Raw genomic sequence first — 19309 nt, 5'->3', positions numbered from 1 at the left:
GGGCAAAAGTTGGAATCTGTGAATATCATGCCAACTTTACTGAACTAATCAAGTAAAGTATTACTTTATTAATCCCAAACTGGGAAATTCTGGTGTTACAACAGCATCAGAGAGCAAACAAAGTTAAAAACATAATTCATGCAGAAAAAATTCTATTCAGTAATCAAGACTATATACATATATGCATGTATATATACACACATATTTACACTCATACAGATACATGCATATACAATGAGTACAGCCACAGAGTAAAAGAGGTAAAAGATTAAGGACATGAGAAAATGTTGATGAATTAAAGATAGGAGAAGTGTGCTGAGCGAGAGAAAAGAAAAATAAAGAATGCTCGGATAATAAGGTTTATAAATAACAGCGCTATCCAGAAAAATTGACCTATGCAGCACATCGGTGTGAGTTTCTCTGTCGACCAGGTGTGAGTTATTGTAAAGAGTGATGGCCTGTGGTAGGAAGTTGTGTGCACAAAGTTATTTGTCTTTTGGGGACAAGTTAATTATCTTGACCAAATAAATAATCTATTTCTATCTGGGATCTAACCTGTCCTACCTAACTAATCACATCGTGCTCAAAAGATTAAAAAAACATCACCTTCTGGGACTTTAGAGGCCATAGAGAGAAAAATTACACTACAGTTTCAGAGGATGTTATTGTCTCACCAGTTAGGTGATCTAGTGCTCCATGCTGTGTTTCTTGACCTCTTCTCTTTGTGCTCAGGCAGATAAACTCCCAGCAAACACCCTGACCCTGAATGTCTAGACAACTAAAGAACTGACCATGGACATCAGGAGGATCAGACAGGACCACGACCCCCTCCTCATAAATGGAGAACAGGAGGAGACTGTCACCACCTTCAGGTTTCTGGGCGCCCACATCTCCGCCGACCACTCCTGGTCTGACAGCATCAGGGAGGGCCCTGGTCAAAAAGGCTCAGCAGCAGCTACACTTTCTGTCTTCATGCGGCCGGATCACCATTCGAATGTTTCAGCTGTTATTTATTTATTTTTCTTGCATCTTGTGGATGCACATTTCTAAATTATACTTGCCTTTTGTATTGTTTCTGTGTTCATCAAAATGCCGGTGTTGCTTTTCTGTTTCGTCCCTTATCTCTGTCTCTAGTCTTTCCCATCCATTTTACAGAGATGAATTGTAGCTCTACATGAACACCCGCGAAATTTAATTGTACCCCCCCCCCCCCCTCCTTCCCGTGCAATGGCAATAAAGTCTATTCTATTCTGTTCTCTGCTACTGATGTCTACAGGTTTCCAACCTTTATTGTACACTGTGAATGGTCATGTTTGTCGAGGAAAATGTATACGGCTGCACACACCTGATGGTTTGACAGAACAATATAATCATTAAAGTACGTTTTTGAAGATGTTGTTTTCAAAGCCTTGACATGTAAACGCAAAACCTTTATGACACGAAACTCAAAAACGATGAGTTTCCATTTGAAGTGTTGTCGTGTAGACAAGGCCTAAATGGTTTGAAAAATCACCAGTGTGGAGCAAAGTGCAGAAATGTTCTCAAGTGGAAATAGCGTAACAACAATGATGTGGATGTTCTGAACATCATGGAGACTTAATGTCTTCAGGAGGACAAGGCTTGTAAACTATGTAACTTTTGTTTTAATTGGTTTATTTAGGAAAAATAACGGAGGAAACATTTTGATCATCTTTGAAACCATAGTGGAAAACGTTTTTTGTTTTTTGTCTAAATATGACACTGTAAAAACAAAAAAAACTACAATTGTGCTCCCAAAAAAGTCCATTCATATTCTTTGTGTTTGAATAAAGTATTCACCTGTATAAGCAATGCGTATGTTGTGTGTTTAAGCATTCTTCCTCAGACGTTCCTCCTTGTTGAATCTACACACGGCCAAGGTCGCCAATGCACCACAGGCTCACAAAAGCAAGAGAGAGGAGGCCAGTGCCCAGAAGATCTCCGAGGGCTGTGAGGTACGGTATTGAGTAACTGTCAGGGTCTTTATGCCTCCGCCAGAGGCAGTGGATCATACAATCGGCTATACACAGTAGGGAGAAGACCTGTGAGAAAGAGACATGAAAGTTAGTGCAGGTCACAACAGGAATCAAGGTATTAATATTATTATTATATCAATATTTGACTCACTTGAATCAGGGAGGCAGAAAGGAAGAAAACTGTGAAGAGTGGACTAGGCAACGTGTGCCCGCCTTTAATCAGGTGGATAGCGTGTAAGAAGATCAGCTGACCAGGGATGACCAGAAAAAGAAGAATCTGGGCAGAACGATGGTTTGCTCCTGCAATGACAAAAACCTAACCTCAGTTTCAAAGTTCATGTAGTATTTTGAGTCCATTCCCATTTTATGATTCAGTTGATTTAATTCATCGATTCATCAATGGCTCTGCCTCATTAAATTCCACAAACATTATTTCTTCCTCAATTTGTGTCTTTGAATATCCATCAATGTGTGCTTTCAAACAGGCAGCTGCTAATAACTGTGAAACAGAAAAAAAAAAAGAAAACAGAAAAAAAATTAAGGATTGTTAAGGATTGTTAATCCAATACACATAAAACAAAACCCTGGGCCTGTTTTCACCTGGCACGAACATGCGTCTCGGCTGATCTGAGCACATGTGGCGAGGCAAGATCGCTTGCACAGCGGAGCGGTGAGCGAATGATGAGGGTTGATGAATTGCACCACTCAAGAAATTCTCCGCCAGCTGCCATTGGGCTTGACGCTTCTTCCCGCTGCGCCGCTATCACAAGCGCACTCAAGACACATTGAGTGTGGTTACATGGTGTTTTTAATTGGGAATTGGTCAATTCTGAATTAAGTTATTCAGAATGATATTCGTGAGCTTCATGTTTACATGGGAAAAATGAAGGATTAAATCCTCTCTCACGCCGGGGTCTGTGAAGCGTTCTGATTGGACATTGAGCGGGCGTGGGGTACTTAGGTCTTCCGGAAGGAAACAGCGTTTTTCTGTTCTTTGTTTCTCGATTAACTTTGACGCTACAGCTTTGAAAATGTCCCTGTTGTTGTGCACCCTTCTATCTGCTAGTTTCATTATATCCAAATCTTATAAAACTCCCGTTAAATAAAACCTCTCCGTCCGAGTAGAACCACGGGGCGCTTACCTAATTTACATATAATTCTGCTTCCAAAGAAGAATAAACCAGCCGAATAAACCAGTTTTCAGGCGTTTACATGGTCATTTTAGAGCAGAATTAAGCTTCATTCTGATTTACACAGGAATACAAAGTCCATTGTAAACAAAAGGATTGTTCTCACTACCAAACATATGCGAGCAGACCACCTCGTGAAATGGTCTGAGTGAAGATGCATGAATATGTAATGGCGCCTGTTCTCACTTCTCTCCAGGGATCGACACTTAAGTTCAGATCACCATGCACAACGCATTTTATTTCAAGGTGACAACTTGAATTTTTAAATTTTTGGATTAAAATACCAAAAGGGCTGTGGCTATTTACATATGGAGAAGAGAGATTAGATCTGATTCTGCATCTCTTCAAACACATGGGGGCTGTAGCGCCGCATTATGTAATAACGCTGCATTTTGTCATAAAATTCTTGAACGCAATATGTAATAAAGTTTGCCGCATTTTGTATTAAGTTGTTACGTATTGCACCGGTTATTACAAAATGCGGGTGTTAAAAATGTTTTTGAAGAAAATGTAATAATTTGGTGCATTATGCAATAAACCACCCAAACTGATGTCTCAGTCTGAAAAACACATAACGTCAGAACAACATTGATTTTAAGCATTCTAGCATGACTCATAACTAAGAATTACTTTTACAAACTAGTAAGATGTTTCATTGGTCAACACTTATTTAAATATATGTGTTCATTGTAATCATAGAGAATGTGTTTGAAAGTTCAGAGACAAAAACTGCATTAAATGCATGTTGCAGACAGAAACATCATCAGTGCACAGAAATGTCAGAAGACACACACACACACACATCTGGATTATGTTATGCATTGTTGTATATTTGTATTCCATTTAAATGTCCAAACTGTGATTTTATTACTCTGCCTTGCGCCTTTCGTGTCTTGTGACTGCGTAGGTGAAAGGTCACCATGTTTTCTTTGTGATAACATAAAAACCACAGCCCTGAGGGACATCAGGTCTGACTGGGCTGACGCCCGGTCAGAAGCCCTGGAGGCAGTTCATCTCCAGTTCAGGCTGCCTTCTATGGTGTAACCATGTATCAGTCTATTGTACCGGCCATATGTGGCCTGCTCAGACGAGCTGTTCCTCCAACATAAACTTCTGTTAAAACAACCACCACTTAGTAAGATTAAAGATGATCAGTCAGAAAATGATTGAACTAGGTACAACAGATACATAGTGTTCAAGGTCAAATGGAATCTGTGCCACATTTGGAAGTTCCTCCTATCATTCTTTCCTTTATTCATTCACTCTTTACATCCTACCTCTCCTTCCTTCCTTCCTTCCCTCCCACACTATGTTTTCCAAAAAATGTCCTTGATTTTGGAATGTCCACAGCTTGTGTGCCTCAGCAAGACCCTGGCCCTCATCCTCTTGTTATTTTTTCCAAATAGCTCCCTTAATTTCACGGAGAGACCACTCCCACGTCCAGCTGATTTATATAGCGTCATGACGCTAATGACACTCTCACTGCCATGTTCCAACTGAAGGCTTTCAGCTAAAGATTCCCTGATGTAGATTTGAGGAAGAGATCGTGATGCAAGGTCTTGAAAAAGTTTAGAAACCCTATTGAATACACCAAGCATTGACATGTCAGCATGTAGCGTTAACTGAATAACATGACAGCAATTCTGTCGGCAGGTTGGGCATGTCACAATTTCCATCATCATATAGAAGAACATCGTCATGGGGTATATCCAGGGCATCCTGATGGTGTTTATCTGGGGCACAGTCATCGGGTTTATGCAGCACATGGATAAACAATGTATGACAATGTATGTGCTTAATTTTTTCTAAATAATCTGCAATAAAGGAGCAGATAAACAGTCTGTTATGCCAGAAAAGAGCCAGAAAAGGTCATTTCAGAAACTTCCCAAACCAATCTAGCGGCTGCTAGTTTAGCTTATCATTGCTAATCAGATCTTGATTACTACCTTAAATGTTTGACCATTCAGTGCACTGACAATGTTTGTGTCTAACAGGCATTTTGTGCAGTTTTTGTCTCTGCGCTATCAAACACATTCTCTACGATTATAATAAACAGTTATATTTGAATAAGTTTTGACTATTGAAACATCTTGTTTGTAAAAGTTATTCTTAGTTATGAGTCATGCTAGAATGCTTAAAATCAATGTTGTTCTGACGTTATCATGTTTTTTTTTCAAACTGAGACATCAATTTGCGTGGTTTATTACATAATGCACCAAATTATTACATTTTCTTCAAAAACATTTTTAACACCCACATTTTGTAATAACCGGTGCAATATGTAACAACTTATTACAAAATGCCGCATATTTTATTACATATTGCGTTCAAGAATTTTATTACAAAATGCGGCAACTTATTTCAAAATGCGGCGTTATTACATAATGATGTGAAAATTTATTACATTATCACATAATGCGGCGTTATCACATAATGCGGCGCTGCAGGGGCCAAACAATTTCAGGTGTGAAATTCCACTTTTAAAGAATTCACACAAAACCTGTGGTGGTGTGAGGTGTGAAAGGATGAGGTTTTTTCAACTTCTTGCAAATTTGATTTTTACCTGAACCAATGAAAGTACGGCAAGGGCTGAAGCATCCCTCACGGCTCTCAGGAACTTCTCCAGGGGGATAATTCATATGCAGATTAGTTGAAATGCGACTGGATTGTATGGAAACCAGGTTTCCTCCAATACCTGAAAAGGAAAGAAAAGGCAGACAGACGCCATTGTTATACTGTTAAGTAGATAACCAGCTGCAATGTAATGAAGTAATGCTGAATTATAAAGAAATAGTGATTGAAAGGGAAACACTTTTGAATCTTTTACATAATAAGTGTCATGATTGAAAACAAAGTGAGATGGTTTAACTGGTGTAAGAAAGATCAAGAGGTAAGTAAGTAGAGCAACCGTCACAAAATGCTTCACAGTGGCAGATAATCATGTAAAGAGCAAGATATAAGGATAAAAGATTATATAAACAGAGCATGATACATAACGCATAAGATAAGAGATCGTAAAAACAGTGCAAAGTACTTCAAAGACATAAGATATATAGACAGTACCTATACACAGGACAGTCAAGACGACGCTGTGTCAGTTTGGTCTCGAATGCTTTTTGGAACAGATATTTTTCTAAATGTTTTTGAAAGAATCAGAATTGTGAGAAAATTTCAAACTAGGTAATCTCATCATTATACTGATATCAGAAAAAAAGATTTCCCCATTAATCAAAACCGACCGATTCTTTGTTTTGTTTTTTTTCAGCAGTCCATCGATTTTTCGATGAGGACAAGCTCCGTCGATCTCAAGAGAGACAAGCTGGGGCGAAGTTTATGGAGGAACTGAGATGCCCAGTTGACAGATCTCCCTTCTCAGCCTCGCTACAGTTGGTACCAGCTTGGCCATGGGAGTTTCCGGAAGGTGCCGCAACAGTAACATCCCATTTCGTCTACTCCCATGTCATTTTTCTTCCCATTTCGTTTACTCTGCTAAGTTCTGACATATATTCCCATTTCATCTACTTTCGTCTACTGTGTGTTTTTCCCACGTTTCACTACTTTTCCAAAGGTTTTGCTATATTTTGACCTATTCTTACCCTTTTAAATACTAAATTTCAAGGGTTAAGGTTAAAGTTAGGCCATTGATGTCACACCTTTGTATCTGACTTAAGTCACTTTATTATCATGAATGTACTAACTTTAAGAATTATTGGCATTTTGGTGGTATAAAAATGCAGCTGTTACAGAAGGCCTATTTTAAGGTCATATATCATGAACACATTAATATCTGAAATAAATAGCTGTTGTAGCATTTTTTATATATATATATATTAAAAAAAATCCTGTTTCTTAAACAATTTTCATAATTAAAGGTGTAATACAACATTTTGATTTCCGGGTGGATCACCTAAATAATTGGTGGGTCTGTTTGTCAATCATTCTGATGAGCTGCTTTCGTAAGGCGGTTCTCCGTGCTTGCGCCCAATCAGCTTCTCCCTTTTGCGCATGCGCATTCAGAGTGTTTATGTAGCCGGTGAGCTTCTGAGCTCGTACTTACCGATGGCGAGTCTGACATAATGAAACTGTAGCTGTTTCAGGAAAAAAAGCTTTATTTATGAGCGAGGCGGATCGCAGAAACTGTAAACAGAGCCGTGCACGCCAGAGAAGAGGAGATCGCGCTCGTACACTTCCGCGTTCCCTGGGAGAAGCAGGAGAGCCGGGCGGATGGTCTGGCGCATGCGCGTTGTTCAAAAAGTGAGTAACAGACGTGGGGCTTCGTCTTTTCGAGAAAATCGTGTATTAGACCTTTAATGTTATTTTGGTGGTCTAATGTTGAAAGTAGACAAAATTTGACGAAATGGGAATGTTTGCCAAAAAGGTAGTAGACGAACTGGGAGTTTTGGTGTAGACGAAATGGGAATTTCACATGTAGACAAACTGTCCATAAACCACCGCAACACAAGGAGTAACCGCCTTCGGGGCTCCGCTTCGGAGGGGGGGGGGGTCTCCCTTAACCTTTGTCTCTACCGTGACGACTACGAAGCAGTGGTGCTATTTTTCCCATAGTTGTGGGGGTTGCGACATGCAGGCAGGGGGAGACAGGAGTTGAACTAACAACGTCTCAATTGAAAGACGACCGCGCTCCCCACTAAACCACAGCTGCCCACCAACAGATTCTACATACTGGAAAGTAATCAAGTGGCAAAATACAAAACATAAAAACAACTCCTTAGAATGTTTGGATTGGAAAACTCAATATTGAATATTTGACAAAGTCAGTGACTCTTTTAAATAAAAAGACCCTTTCAACTCAGTGTAGATATAAATATGTATATTTATTCAGGGTAAGGAAAGAGTATAAAAAAATCACTAGTTGAACACAAATGAATGAGATCAGTAAAAGAATGGCTGTTAAAATGGTGACACCAAATTAAGAACAGTACATCTGTTATCAAACCAGAGAGTGGCTCACACTTCCCTCTGGCTTAGTCCCAGATGCGTCCCAGATAGATGAGTCTATTACTAAAACATGCATTTCAGGACAAACTCTGGTCGAAATATTGTTGTTACATTCTCTATTAAGTACCAAAAGGAAACAATTAAATAATAGTTTTTTTTTTACTTCACTAGCTGCCCACAGAATTTGCATGTTCCTTTAAGAGTTATGATGAGCATAAGACAAAAACTTTTTGATTTTATTTTGTATTTTTCTCTGTTTCTGAGTCACGCGCGGGGATGGGGGTGGGGGCGCGGTGTAGTGGAGTGAAGCGCTCTTTGTGTTCTGAGGTGTTAATTCCTTTTGCAATAAAATGCATCTGAGAGATCCTCCAGTCCTTTGTCTGAAGAGTTTATCCTGTGTGAAAGAGTTAACAATAGGCTGACGCGTCCGTCTGCACGGCTTCTGAATGAGAAAATTTCACAGGCGCCCAAATCAAACGAGACCTGTCAGATAGCCGTGTGGGTCATAAACCTACACGGCAACGTGTTGAAAATGACGTCTGTTAACATGGAAACTGCAGAAATGCTGAAAAAGATGCAGTTTTCCTAAAGGGCCCCTTCTGTGCTGTCAGTTTTCCCCACCTCCCCGCATGCACACACACACACACACACACACACACACACACACACTGAGGCAGACAGAGGGAGGCTTCAGAGGACAGTCAAGGCAGCACAGCGGATCATCGGCTGCCCTCTCCCCTCCCTGATGGACATCTACTCCACCCGGTAGCTGGGAGGACAGTTCACACCCCGGTGCCCAGCTGTTTGACATGTCGCCCACTGGCAGGCGCTACAGGTGCATTAAAACTAAAACAAACAGACTGAAAAACAGCTTCTTTTCCGAGAGCCATCACCACCATGAACTCGGATTTACAACGACTGGTCACTAGTGCTGTGATATTTATGTCTGCCACTGCGGCTGCAGCTACTTTTTTATGTATTATTTATGCTCTTTTTTTAATTTAATATATTTGCACTGAAGGAGAAGCTCTCCAAATTTCATTGTACTTTTGTATAATGACAAAATCTCCTGCAGCAGATACACAAACAACTGAAAAAACTCTCTCAGATTGGTTTGTTATGTCGTAACAAACCGTTCTTTAACGTAATTCATATATTTGATCCAATTGCTTGGCCACCTGGCACAGCAGAGCCTCTAAGAGTCGCAAGACCTGATCAGAAGAAAAAAAAAAGTAGTTTACACTTATAGACTTAGAATCCCGGCATTTCAGAAATACACAGCAGTACACAGGGAATGAAATTTTGTTGCATTTTGCTTACTGAATTGTAACAACACACAGTGATATTGTCAATAAATTAGTGTATAAACATATGAAACACTTTTAGCGCCAGAATAAATAGTATAAAGAAATCAATCTGAAGACAGGGCTATGCACGAAATATTGATTAACGCTATTAGTTTACATAGAATAAAATATATTGCGCTGTTAGAAATTAGAAAATAAGTCATTAGATAAAATCAAGGGTGGATTATTGTAGATAATTTTAAGCATCCATTTCTGCATTGTGTCTGAGCGCGCGCACACACACACACACACACACACACACACACACACACACAATTCACTCGCATATATGTATATTAATGAGGGTGTCCATGATCTGACGAGGAAACCAAGTGCCAGAGTGACTAAAAAAACTTAAAGAATGTCCTCTCAGAAAGTTTTTTTCCCACCCGCACCGGCCGAAACGCCATATAAACCGGCATTTCAGAAGCAGTCTGAGAATATTCCAGTTTTCACCAACTCTGTCTGCAACATCACCGCTCCCTGCAAGACCCCAGAAGGCCGGCTGATTGAGCAACATGCCAAAGGGTAATCTTTTTCAACTTTGATATCGCACCATTATTTGCAAACTTACTGCAAACTGATACCTGTATTTTGTGACAGAATTTACTCAACTTTGATATGTTAACGTTTGCAAAAGGCGCATTATTGTAAAATTAATATTTGTGTTTTGGAACAGAATTCCCCATTTATGCCGAGATACATCCCCAACCCCGAAGTCATCATGAAATAATTCAAGGTAAGTCAAATTCTCTCTCTCTCTCTCTCTCTCTCTCTCTCTCTCTCTCTCTCTCTCTCTCTCTCTCTCTCGAATCACTCTAGAATATTCCATTTTTAAAGTCCTTTTTTTTTTCCCTTTAGATCCTGATGAAAATGAATTTGATGGAATACGTTTTTCACAAGTTGATCTAGGTAATCGATAATGTTTAATAACAACACCGAGACTGTTTTTGAAGGCTATAAAAATCTGATTAATATGTGCTTTTATTTTTTTTTAAACGCGCTTATAGTTACCCTCGATGAACTGGAGCGAAACCTCCCCGAATCGCTGAATATTTGGCTATTATTGCCAGTCACCCCTGTGAGCTCGGACATAGCGGAGGGAGAAGCAGCAGCAGCAGCAGCAGCAGCTTCTGATCAGGTCTTGCGACTCTTAGAAGCTCTGCTGTGGCGGGTGTCCAAACAGTGAGAGCTGCCTATCATAACAAACTGAGAGAGTTTTTTTCAGATGTTTGTGTAGCTGCTGCAGGAGATTTTTATTAGTATTTATCTGAATGCGGAGTAATTGTGACCAGATCACGTTTCACGCCCCTGAGGTTCTGGATCTGAGGTTCTCACCATCTGTCTGCATGACTGCTGATCCGGGGGGGCGGGTGGAGTTGCAGCCCAGTGCTGTGCAGTGACTTGAACAGATGTCTTGATGTCGTCTCATTTTCACATGTAAACAGTCATAAATAGGGATTGTGTGTGTGTGTGTGTGTGTGTGTGTGTGTGTGTGTGTGTGTGTGTGTGTGTGTGTGTGTGTGTGTGTGTGTGTGTGTGTGTGTGTGTGTGTGTGTCTTGAGGTGGGGGTCTTGGAGGGGGGTTATTGACTGCTTTTTGACATTTTGGTGTTTATTTATCCGTCTCCTATGGACAGAGGATGAAATTCAACTATAAAAGTTCCAAGTCCCAGGAGAATATGGGCTGGGAGTCATGCCACTCTGAGGCTGCCAGTTTCATCACGTCAACATATCCGTCAGTCTAATACAGAGATTCAAATGTGTTACTGACAAAAACGATGTGTCTCATGAAGCTGAGTATTGTGTAGTCTTCCTGAACGGTAATCAGGTCATTCTGACCTCGAGCGGAGGATGTCTCAAGGAGAGGAAGAATCACAGCCTTATCAAACTCTCAACACCGCCTGCACCTGCAGATATTCTCTAAACATGTCTTTGTGCCCAGAACTAATGGCTGGGAACCATGCGAGTTTGGGCCCCATGAAAAGAAAAGATAATGCCATCAGTCCCGGGCCCAAGAAGAGCCCTTTCATTTCACCCGTCTGAGAGGGAAGGGGGGGTGGGGGGTGCAGCTCGTGTCATGTCGCTCACTATGTTTGAATGTACTATTCTTGCATGCGCCCGCGGGCGCCCCTCCTGTGCACTGTTCCCACACTGGGGCCTTTCTGGATGGAATCATATATTATATCATATACTCCCGCTCATGCATGCTGACTGTGTTCAGCTGATATGATATTTTTTTGTTGTGGTAATCCCTATTTTCTAGCTTTGGCAACTGTTTGCTCTTTCTGCACAAAGGTGTGGCAGGATGTGGTGGTTTGCAGTAGACGATGAAACTGCTTGTAACCTCATGAGTTCGTATCTCTTCCTGAGTGGTTAAATCTGGCCATGAAGACAGAACTCGTGCACTGTGCATACCTAACAGACTTTCCCACAGGAAAGATACTTTCAGACCAAAGCTTATCATTTTTGTTCTTTTTCAATTTTTTTGAAATCTGGTGGGAGTTGACCTCCAAGGTTGATGTCAGCCAGTCACCAAATTTTGAGTAACAACAGATTATTGTGACTGACAAAATCTAAAATCCCCTAAATTGATCAGTCAAATAATACATGTCTGAAATTTGAGACTTATAAGAACCAACACAAATCAGTTCTCTTTGATTTATCGTTTTTTGTATTTTACCTTTGTTTTTTACTAATTTGAATTCCAACCTGTTATTGTTTTGAGTGAATAAAAATCCTGTGAAAATTTTAAAAGCTCCAGTGGAGTCGTGTTATTTCTCTGAGTGACACCAGAAAAGGACATGGGTTAAGGTCTGTTTATTTCTTCAGAGAGAGAGACGCCCTTCAGCCCTCCACAGATAAGCCTCCAGAACAACCAGCACAACGGAACACAGCTGATTTATGACACCACAGGAAATGAGTGTGACAGATAACTGCCAGGGCGCCGTGCTTAACATGTGTTTAAGACTGACATCTTCCCGTAGACAGATAATGATCAAAATACTCAGTGATACAGTGCAGTAGGTTAAAATATGTGCTCCAGCGACATTTCACTTCATAATGAAAACCATAGAGCAGGATGTTTCATCCTTGCGTCAAAAAAGGTAAGGTTTCTGCAAGGTTTCTTGCTTTTAAAAGAGACTTTTTCCTTTCCACGGTCGCTTATGCTTGCTCATGTGGAACTGTTGGGTTTTCTATGCAAAAGTGTCTAGAAATGACTATTGTATTTGACGCTATACACTGTAAATAAAGATGGATTGAATTGAATATACTCACCATTGATGACTGGAGCATAAACTATGATTCCTGCCAAGTTTGGGTCTGAAACAGTCTTGTCTAAAATTAGTCCTCCAATACTAAAAGGAAAGGAAAACACACACACACAAAAAAAAAAAAAATTAGTATAAATCTGTTGGTGGCATGACAAAAACTGTTGTGATCTGTGATGGAAGGAAAGAGTCAGTTTCTTTTTTATATAAAAATAAAATAAATCAACAACACTTTGACATATTCATCATCCATCCATCCTCTTCACGATTTAATCCCATCACAGGGCACTGGAGCCAATCCCAAAAAACTATATGTACATTTCTAAAACTCAGAAGATCAGAAAAAGTTATAACGTTTTTCATTTTCACTGCCCCACCATGCAACCCCCTTTGACATTAAATAAATTAATTCTGCTTCAGTTCATTCTCTGAGATTCCAGTGCCAGTCGAGATGAGTACCTGCTGATGACCATTGCTGTGACGATTGGTTCCCAGCCTGTGCGGAGCAGGACTTCAGTTGCTGGGTGTTTGGAGGCAACAATAATCCAAACAGGGATCAGGCACAAGAACAACAGATCCACCACGTACAACACATAGGAATAGTGTTCTGTGAAAAGAAAAAAAAGTGTTCATGCATTTTTTTTAACTACAAGACCAAAAAACATAAGCGGTGATCATGCAGATTGTGGGTCACAAGTTTATGTGAGAACTGCGCAGGTTGTGGCTTCGAAATGAAGTGGAATAAACACTGCAATGATGTGCTTTGAGGCATGAATGAATGAAATAAATAAGTTTACCAGATTATTGTTCTTACTTAGCAGTGAGTAAAACCACTGGCTGAAGCCAGCCAACAGGGCCAAAGTGATGAGATCTCCGAAGCTGGCAGCCATGGGAGTCGCCACATTATCAGGGTTGATTCCCATCCGCTTGGAGCCCATGATCACACCTACCATGAGGATGCCTGGAGAGAAATGTGCATTTTCAACTTCTATTTTTCTAATCAAGCAGCAAGTAAACAATACTGTGCAGATCGTCCTTCATGAATACACTCACTCCTGCAGCCTAAACTCAACTTCTGCTGAAATGCTAAATATCCCTGTGTCGTGTCTGAACACTATGAGTGACTGAGTATCCAGCTGCTCAGCGCTCAGCACTCTGGACTACGGAACAGGTGACCTGGTGAACAGTCACTGCATTTGTTGTCTTTTTGTACATGACAAAGGAAATCTAATCAAATCTTGTCAAAGCAGCAGATGCAGGAAGAGGGCACTCAGAGAGCGTCAAGGCTGTGTTGAGCTCCACCCTCTTCACATTGCCCACAGTTTCATGGTGTTTTTTTTAAAACTCCCTCACCTCAACAGGTGAGTGAGTCAGCATAACTGTCTGGCTCTGTCATACATTGGCGACCTCTGCAGGCTGCACCTAATACGAGCATGAAAAGGCCTTTTTAACAATGATTTGAAGTGGATATGAAAGATAGCCACGTGGATGGATAGGTCAAAGTCAGGGGTTCAGGGTTAAGTTACCTTGCAGTAGTGAAGCCACAAAGGCCGTGGATACACTGGCAGAACACAAGAGGACACCATGATTGAGGGGCATCTTTCCCTCGGCCATCCAACCCAAGACAGTCGCCATCAGAGAAGCTAACAGGCCCAACACCGTGGCTTGTAACTGTGTGAAAACAGGAAAAAAAAAGATTCATTTTCCTACAAATATTGCTTAAAATGTACAGAGCTGTATAATTTGTTGTGAAGTGAAATAAAATACCTGCTTTAGTGACAAGTTCCCCACAATCAGCATCCACTTTTCTCTGGCAGATTCCATTTTTCCTGCATTTACCTGGAATCATCAGAGACATGTTCATTTCTTGAAAACAAATCAAAGCATTGTAAGATGATGATATCACCTTTAAAATACATTTCATGACCTTTTTTTGTTTACTGAATCTTCACAGATCTGGTTTACAACGTCAGAAAAGGTTTTTTGGGGTTTTTTTCTCCACATTGAGCAAATAAATGGAAGACTCTGAAAAAAAATGCGTGAGCATGAAGAAGCACGCTGACATACTTTACTTTTAAAGGCTTATCATCATAAGTAGACACTCAAAATTGCTTGAACCAATGTCACTGTAAAAAAAAAATATGTTTATGTCTTAAAGCAAACTCTTCAAGTTTTTTGAAGAAACATAACTAAAAAGGTAAATATGGAATAATGTGATAACAATATTTTGGATACTGTCAAAACTGTATACTGATGATGTGTGCTTATTTTCCACAGTATTTGTCTGATTTTGGAAAAATATAGATGTTTTCATATTGTGTATTCTGCAACACAACAAAGAAAATCTTAAAAGTTTAAATTCAGTGGTTATTTTGGCACAATTTCACCAGTCTGGCTCATTCAAGAAGAGCCTGGACTGTATGCAGCCTGTGAACAAAAATGTGTTTGAAACCCCCGGTCCAAGTGATAACTACCAGGCTAAATGTGGATCACTTCAACTACCAACCAAAAAGGAAGAGCAGTAGAAACTGTGAAAGCCGATAAATGACAGATTACAACTAAAGTGAGCAGAATGTATTCACTTTTCGAATGGACACAATGGTTATGTGTAATTTGATGGCTAAATACATCCTTGAACAGGAAACAGCTACTGCTTTTTTTTTTGTTAATATTCAATACAGATGGCATTTTTCAGATGTTTTCCTTCCAGGATTACTTAATGTCTTTGCAATATTATAACAGGTGCACCACAGTGGAGCTTCATAAGACGGACTGTGTGGTGGATTTCTTCTGCACAAAAGAATCAGGAATCAAAAGGTACGATCATTAGTAATTTGAAGTCCGATCGGATCTGATTTGAAGGCCTTTTGTGTGCATTATCTTTAAACAGCAGGACGGTCTACTGCTGTGGGATTCACAGGTCAGCGAGGAGTTTCACACCCATGATGCAAGAAGGCAGAAATATAATTCTGAGAAAGTGTTTGTTAGTCAAACTGTTGTTGACATAAAAGTTTCAGGGTTCTTTTTTTTTTTTTTTAGCTGTTCCTGTAAATTGTTATGATCCCATTAAATTGTGTTCATGCTCCATGTTGTCCTGGAAGAAGTGTGTGGCTGTGTGTGGATTTGCGTGCACGTGCTCACAGCTGTCGAGAGCCTTGAAGCCAGAGTCATCTCCAGGTTCCCCTTCATGCCTAAAACAGCAGGAACCAGTATGAAGATCTCTGTGATTTCCTGAAACACGTCCCAGTTCTGCATAGAAAACACACACGCACAGTGCAAAAAGACAAAAGGTTGGTTGGTACAAAAACAAACTCCATAAATACAATAGTTAAACAAATCTAGTTTTTCCAAAAATGATGATTTTCTTAAATAATTGACAAACAAATAAGAAATGTTGGGAGATTATCTAAGCTCTAGTTTGCCTTGCTCCTCACCTGAACTATTTCAAGCAGCATCCCTGCAGAAATTGTACCGAGACCAGCCAAGAGAAACGGCACCAGGATCTGCAGCATCATGGAGCAGATGGACTCTGTAGCTGCACGCTCATGCTTCTCTCTTATGGATCTCCTGAGCTGCGATTCACCGTACAGCTTGTTGGGAAGAAGATAATCCGTCTCAGTGCACTCCTGCGGCTCATACTGCTCACTGCCGTTAACTGATGTGTTCCCATTCCAACCCAAACGTTGTGAACTTGCATGGGGCTGAGAACTTGATAAGTTGGATCCATATTGTTGCCCCATAGATCCACTGGGAAAAGCTTTCTTATCCTCGGATTCTGGGGTGATCATGGTGGAAGTCTGTGTTTAGCAGGATGTTGCTCCTGCTGATCCAGCTCCAGATGTAGCTACAGTGGGCCTGAAAATGAGATGTAAAAGATGTGATTTGCTTTAAACAGACTTGATTCAGTTTAGTAAATACAACTAACCAAAAAGATCTTGTCATTTCAAGTTGTTTGATTCTTGTTAATATAACAGACAAATAGTATAAGGGTTAATATAACTCTAAAACATAAACGGTCATAAGAATCTTCATATTGAATCAACTGCTCTGGAAATAGCATCATGATTTTAAAGCAAGTTAAAGCTGATGTCATGTTTATCAAGAAACCAAGTGTGTAACTCTGACATATAGAAAGCCTGCTTGTTGTTTCACAGTCATCTGATGCCATGGATTGTCCGCATTATCATTCCTCACGCATGTTTCCCATCAGCAGCACTGAGGCTGGGTTGTCTGACAATGAGCGTCGTTTGAGATTCCTACGAGATGAACACATACTGAGTTATCAAACTGATGGAACTGTTTGCCTGTTTTTTTTTTTTTTTTGTTTGTTTGTTTGTTTTTTTGTGTGGACTATTGTGAGTTTTGTTGGCAGTCTCATCAACATGTCCAAACTTGAAATACATGTTTGACATTTAAGTGTTTTTGTAATGCATAATGTAAGCTAATGCAAGTTTCCAGTTTTCAGAATATTTATATTGTAGGTTACAGAAAACATTGAACTTTTAAATTAAAAAAATCCAGAGGATCAGTGTTATTCATGAGATGGCTGTTGAACCTACAGATTTAAATAAGCATACAAACGCAGGCTACCATTGTGTCTCTGTATCTTCAAAGGATTTCCACATATCCACAGAATCCACTTGAATTCAAATTCAAAGCACAAAAATGACATTTTGTAAATGTAATTCAATTTGCAAAGCCAAATTAAAAAAGAAAGCATTATCTGTCCAGTATTTCTGCACAGAGATACTTATAATCAGAATAATATGTGAAAACATAATAGTCTAAGAAGAATTTATTCGTAGGATTGCAGTTGAAGAGAGTAAAAAACCTTACCCGCTGGTTCGACCATGGGAGAAGAAGAGAGGTGGTGTCTGTTCTCACACGCTCCTGCTGGTTGTGACTCTTCCTCGTGGCCTCTGTCACTGTCTGAATGCTGTGTAGAGTGTCCACTTATTCTAACCTGAAACAGAGAGAGAGAGAGACAGAGAGAGAGAGACAGAGAAAGCACATTACTCTTGCTTATTCACTCCTGTTGATCACAACCTCTACTTCCATATTCCATATTCAAAAACAGAATCAGTGTGACACAAGCAGCAACACACATTTGGCAGTTGTTTGTTAGCAGCAGTAGTCCAGTCCAGCGCCGGCCTGTGACTGTATTACCGCACAGGTGTGATGGTTGTTTCAGGACAAAGTTTGAACTAATGTTACACCGGGAGAAACTTTTGAGAGGTGCTGAAATCAGTTACTCCTCTCCATCTATGAAGCTATAAAACAAAATATTTATCACTGATGGTGACCATAAGTGTTTTTGGAGCAAATCGGAATCAGATTTATTGGCAAAGTTTGTACAAGACAAGTAAGGAATTCGACTCTGGTTATCTTTCACTCTCTATGTACAAGAAAAAACCAAAACAAAACAAAAATGAAAAGACAAGAGACAAGTTAGGGTAAATAATGTTGAGATTAAAAATCACAAGGTTTACAGTGAGTGAACAGAGGCAGGGCTCTTGAGAAAGGATGTAGTGTGAGTCTGCTAATACACTGAGGTTTCTGAGAGTTTATCAGGGTGACAGTAGAAGAGGCTGTCTCTGCACGGTGAGCTGGGTCAGTGTCCGGTGGAGGATTTCAGGGATGGAACCGAGCTAAAGTCCAGGAAGAGGATCCAGGGTGGGTTTTTTCAGGAGTGGTCTGATGACGGCAGCTTTCAGTGCAGATGGGATAAAGCCGGGCAGGAGGGAGTGGTTTACGGTCTTGGCGATGAGCGGATAGATGGCAGAGATGTTGACCCTCCATCCAGTCTCATGATACAACAGGCCATGAGATGTTTCATCCAACTGTCTACAGCAACTATCTACAGCAGTACACTCACAATTTATTAAATAAATCTTAAATGAGTTATTAAAATCTGTCCAAATGAGTGTTTCTCATCAATATGCCTTTTCTTTCAAAGTAGAAAATTCCTGAATTACTTCTAACGTTTGATAAGGATCGGATCATTTCAAAAGATGTTCTAATCTCAATTTTATACAGGTAAATTCTTATTCTGTGCTACTGGCCACGCAATTAAGGTGATGCTAAAAAACAAAGGAGAACAGTATGTTTCGTTCTTACAATAGTACTTTTTGTAGTTATGTAAAAATTTCAGCAATGTATCAGGGTATTGAAAATCTAATTTCCTGTACTTTTTTTTTGCAGTCAGTTCAGATGTCATACTCACACAGGCACAAGGAGAACATGCAAACTCCACTGTTCCTCAAGGAAAGACATTAAAAGATATATTTTTTTATTAAACCATTCATCCATCTATTCATCCTTCATTCATCTATTATTCCAACTTAATAACTTCTCAGTCAGTGAATCAGTGAAGAATAATATGCAAAGTATCAAAGTGTAAGCTAAAGTATCAAGGAAAAACCCCTTTCTACATCCACTTTATTTTAGGGTTGTCAACAGATTAACTTTATTAATTGAGGCATTTATCACCAGAGTGCATAATTAGGAATCAAATGAACGCAAAGGAAGAATTTCCTTTTTGCCCTTTTT

The 19309-nt window shown here is 39.9% G+C and overlaps 1 protein-coding gene across 1 annotated transcript; it reads right to left on the bottom strand.

The window, feature by feature from the left end:
* Nucleotides 1-1883: 1883 nt before the first annotated feature.
* Nucleotides 1884-16579, bottom strand: slc41a2a (solute carrier family 41 member 2a). Its single transcript, XM_030097276.1, has 10 exons — nucleotides 16195-16579; nucleotides 15902-16009; nucleotides 14528-14599; nucleotides 14287-14431; nucleotides 13575-13721; nucleotides 13220-13367; nucleotides 12768-12847; nucleotides 5748-5879; nucleotides 2146-2294; nucleotides 1884-2060 (listed from the first exon to the last, which is right to left on the bottom strand). Exons 1-10 carry the CDS (start codon nucleotides 16546-16548, stop codon nucleotides 1884-1886), a joined length of 1512 nt encoding a protein of 503 aa, XP_029953136.1. The 5' UTR covers nucleotides 16549-16579.
* Nucleotides 16580-19309: the final 2730 nt, after the last annotated feature.

The sequence above is a fragment of the Salarias fasciatus genome, chromosome 7 (genome assembly GCF_902148845.1).
Source record: "Salarias fasciatus chromosome 7, fSalaFa1.1, whole genome shotgun sequence".
NCBI lineage: Eukaryota > Metazoa > Chordata > Actinopteri > Blenniiformes > Blenniidae > Salarias > Salarias fasciatus.
Note: the sequence above shows the minus strand (reverse complement) of the source record. Positions and strands in the feature narration are given on the sequence as shown.

Bases quoted from the DNA above. Each gene is read 5' to 3' on its own strand.
- slc41a2a (XM_030097276.1), bottom strand. From the start codon at position 16,548: ATGATCACCCCAGAATCCGAGGATAAGAAAGCTTTTCCCAGTGGATCT. The intron at 2,295-5,747 runs GTAAAAATCAAA...TTGTCATTGCAG, and splicing joins CCGTACTTTCATTGGTTCAG to GAGCAAACCATCGTTCTGCC. The intron at 2,061-2,145 runs GTGAGTCAAATA...TCTTTCTCACAG, and splicing joins TTTCTGCCTCCCTGATTCAA to GTCTTCTCCCTACTGTGTAT.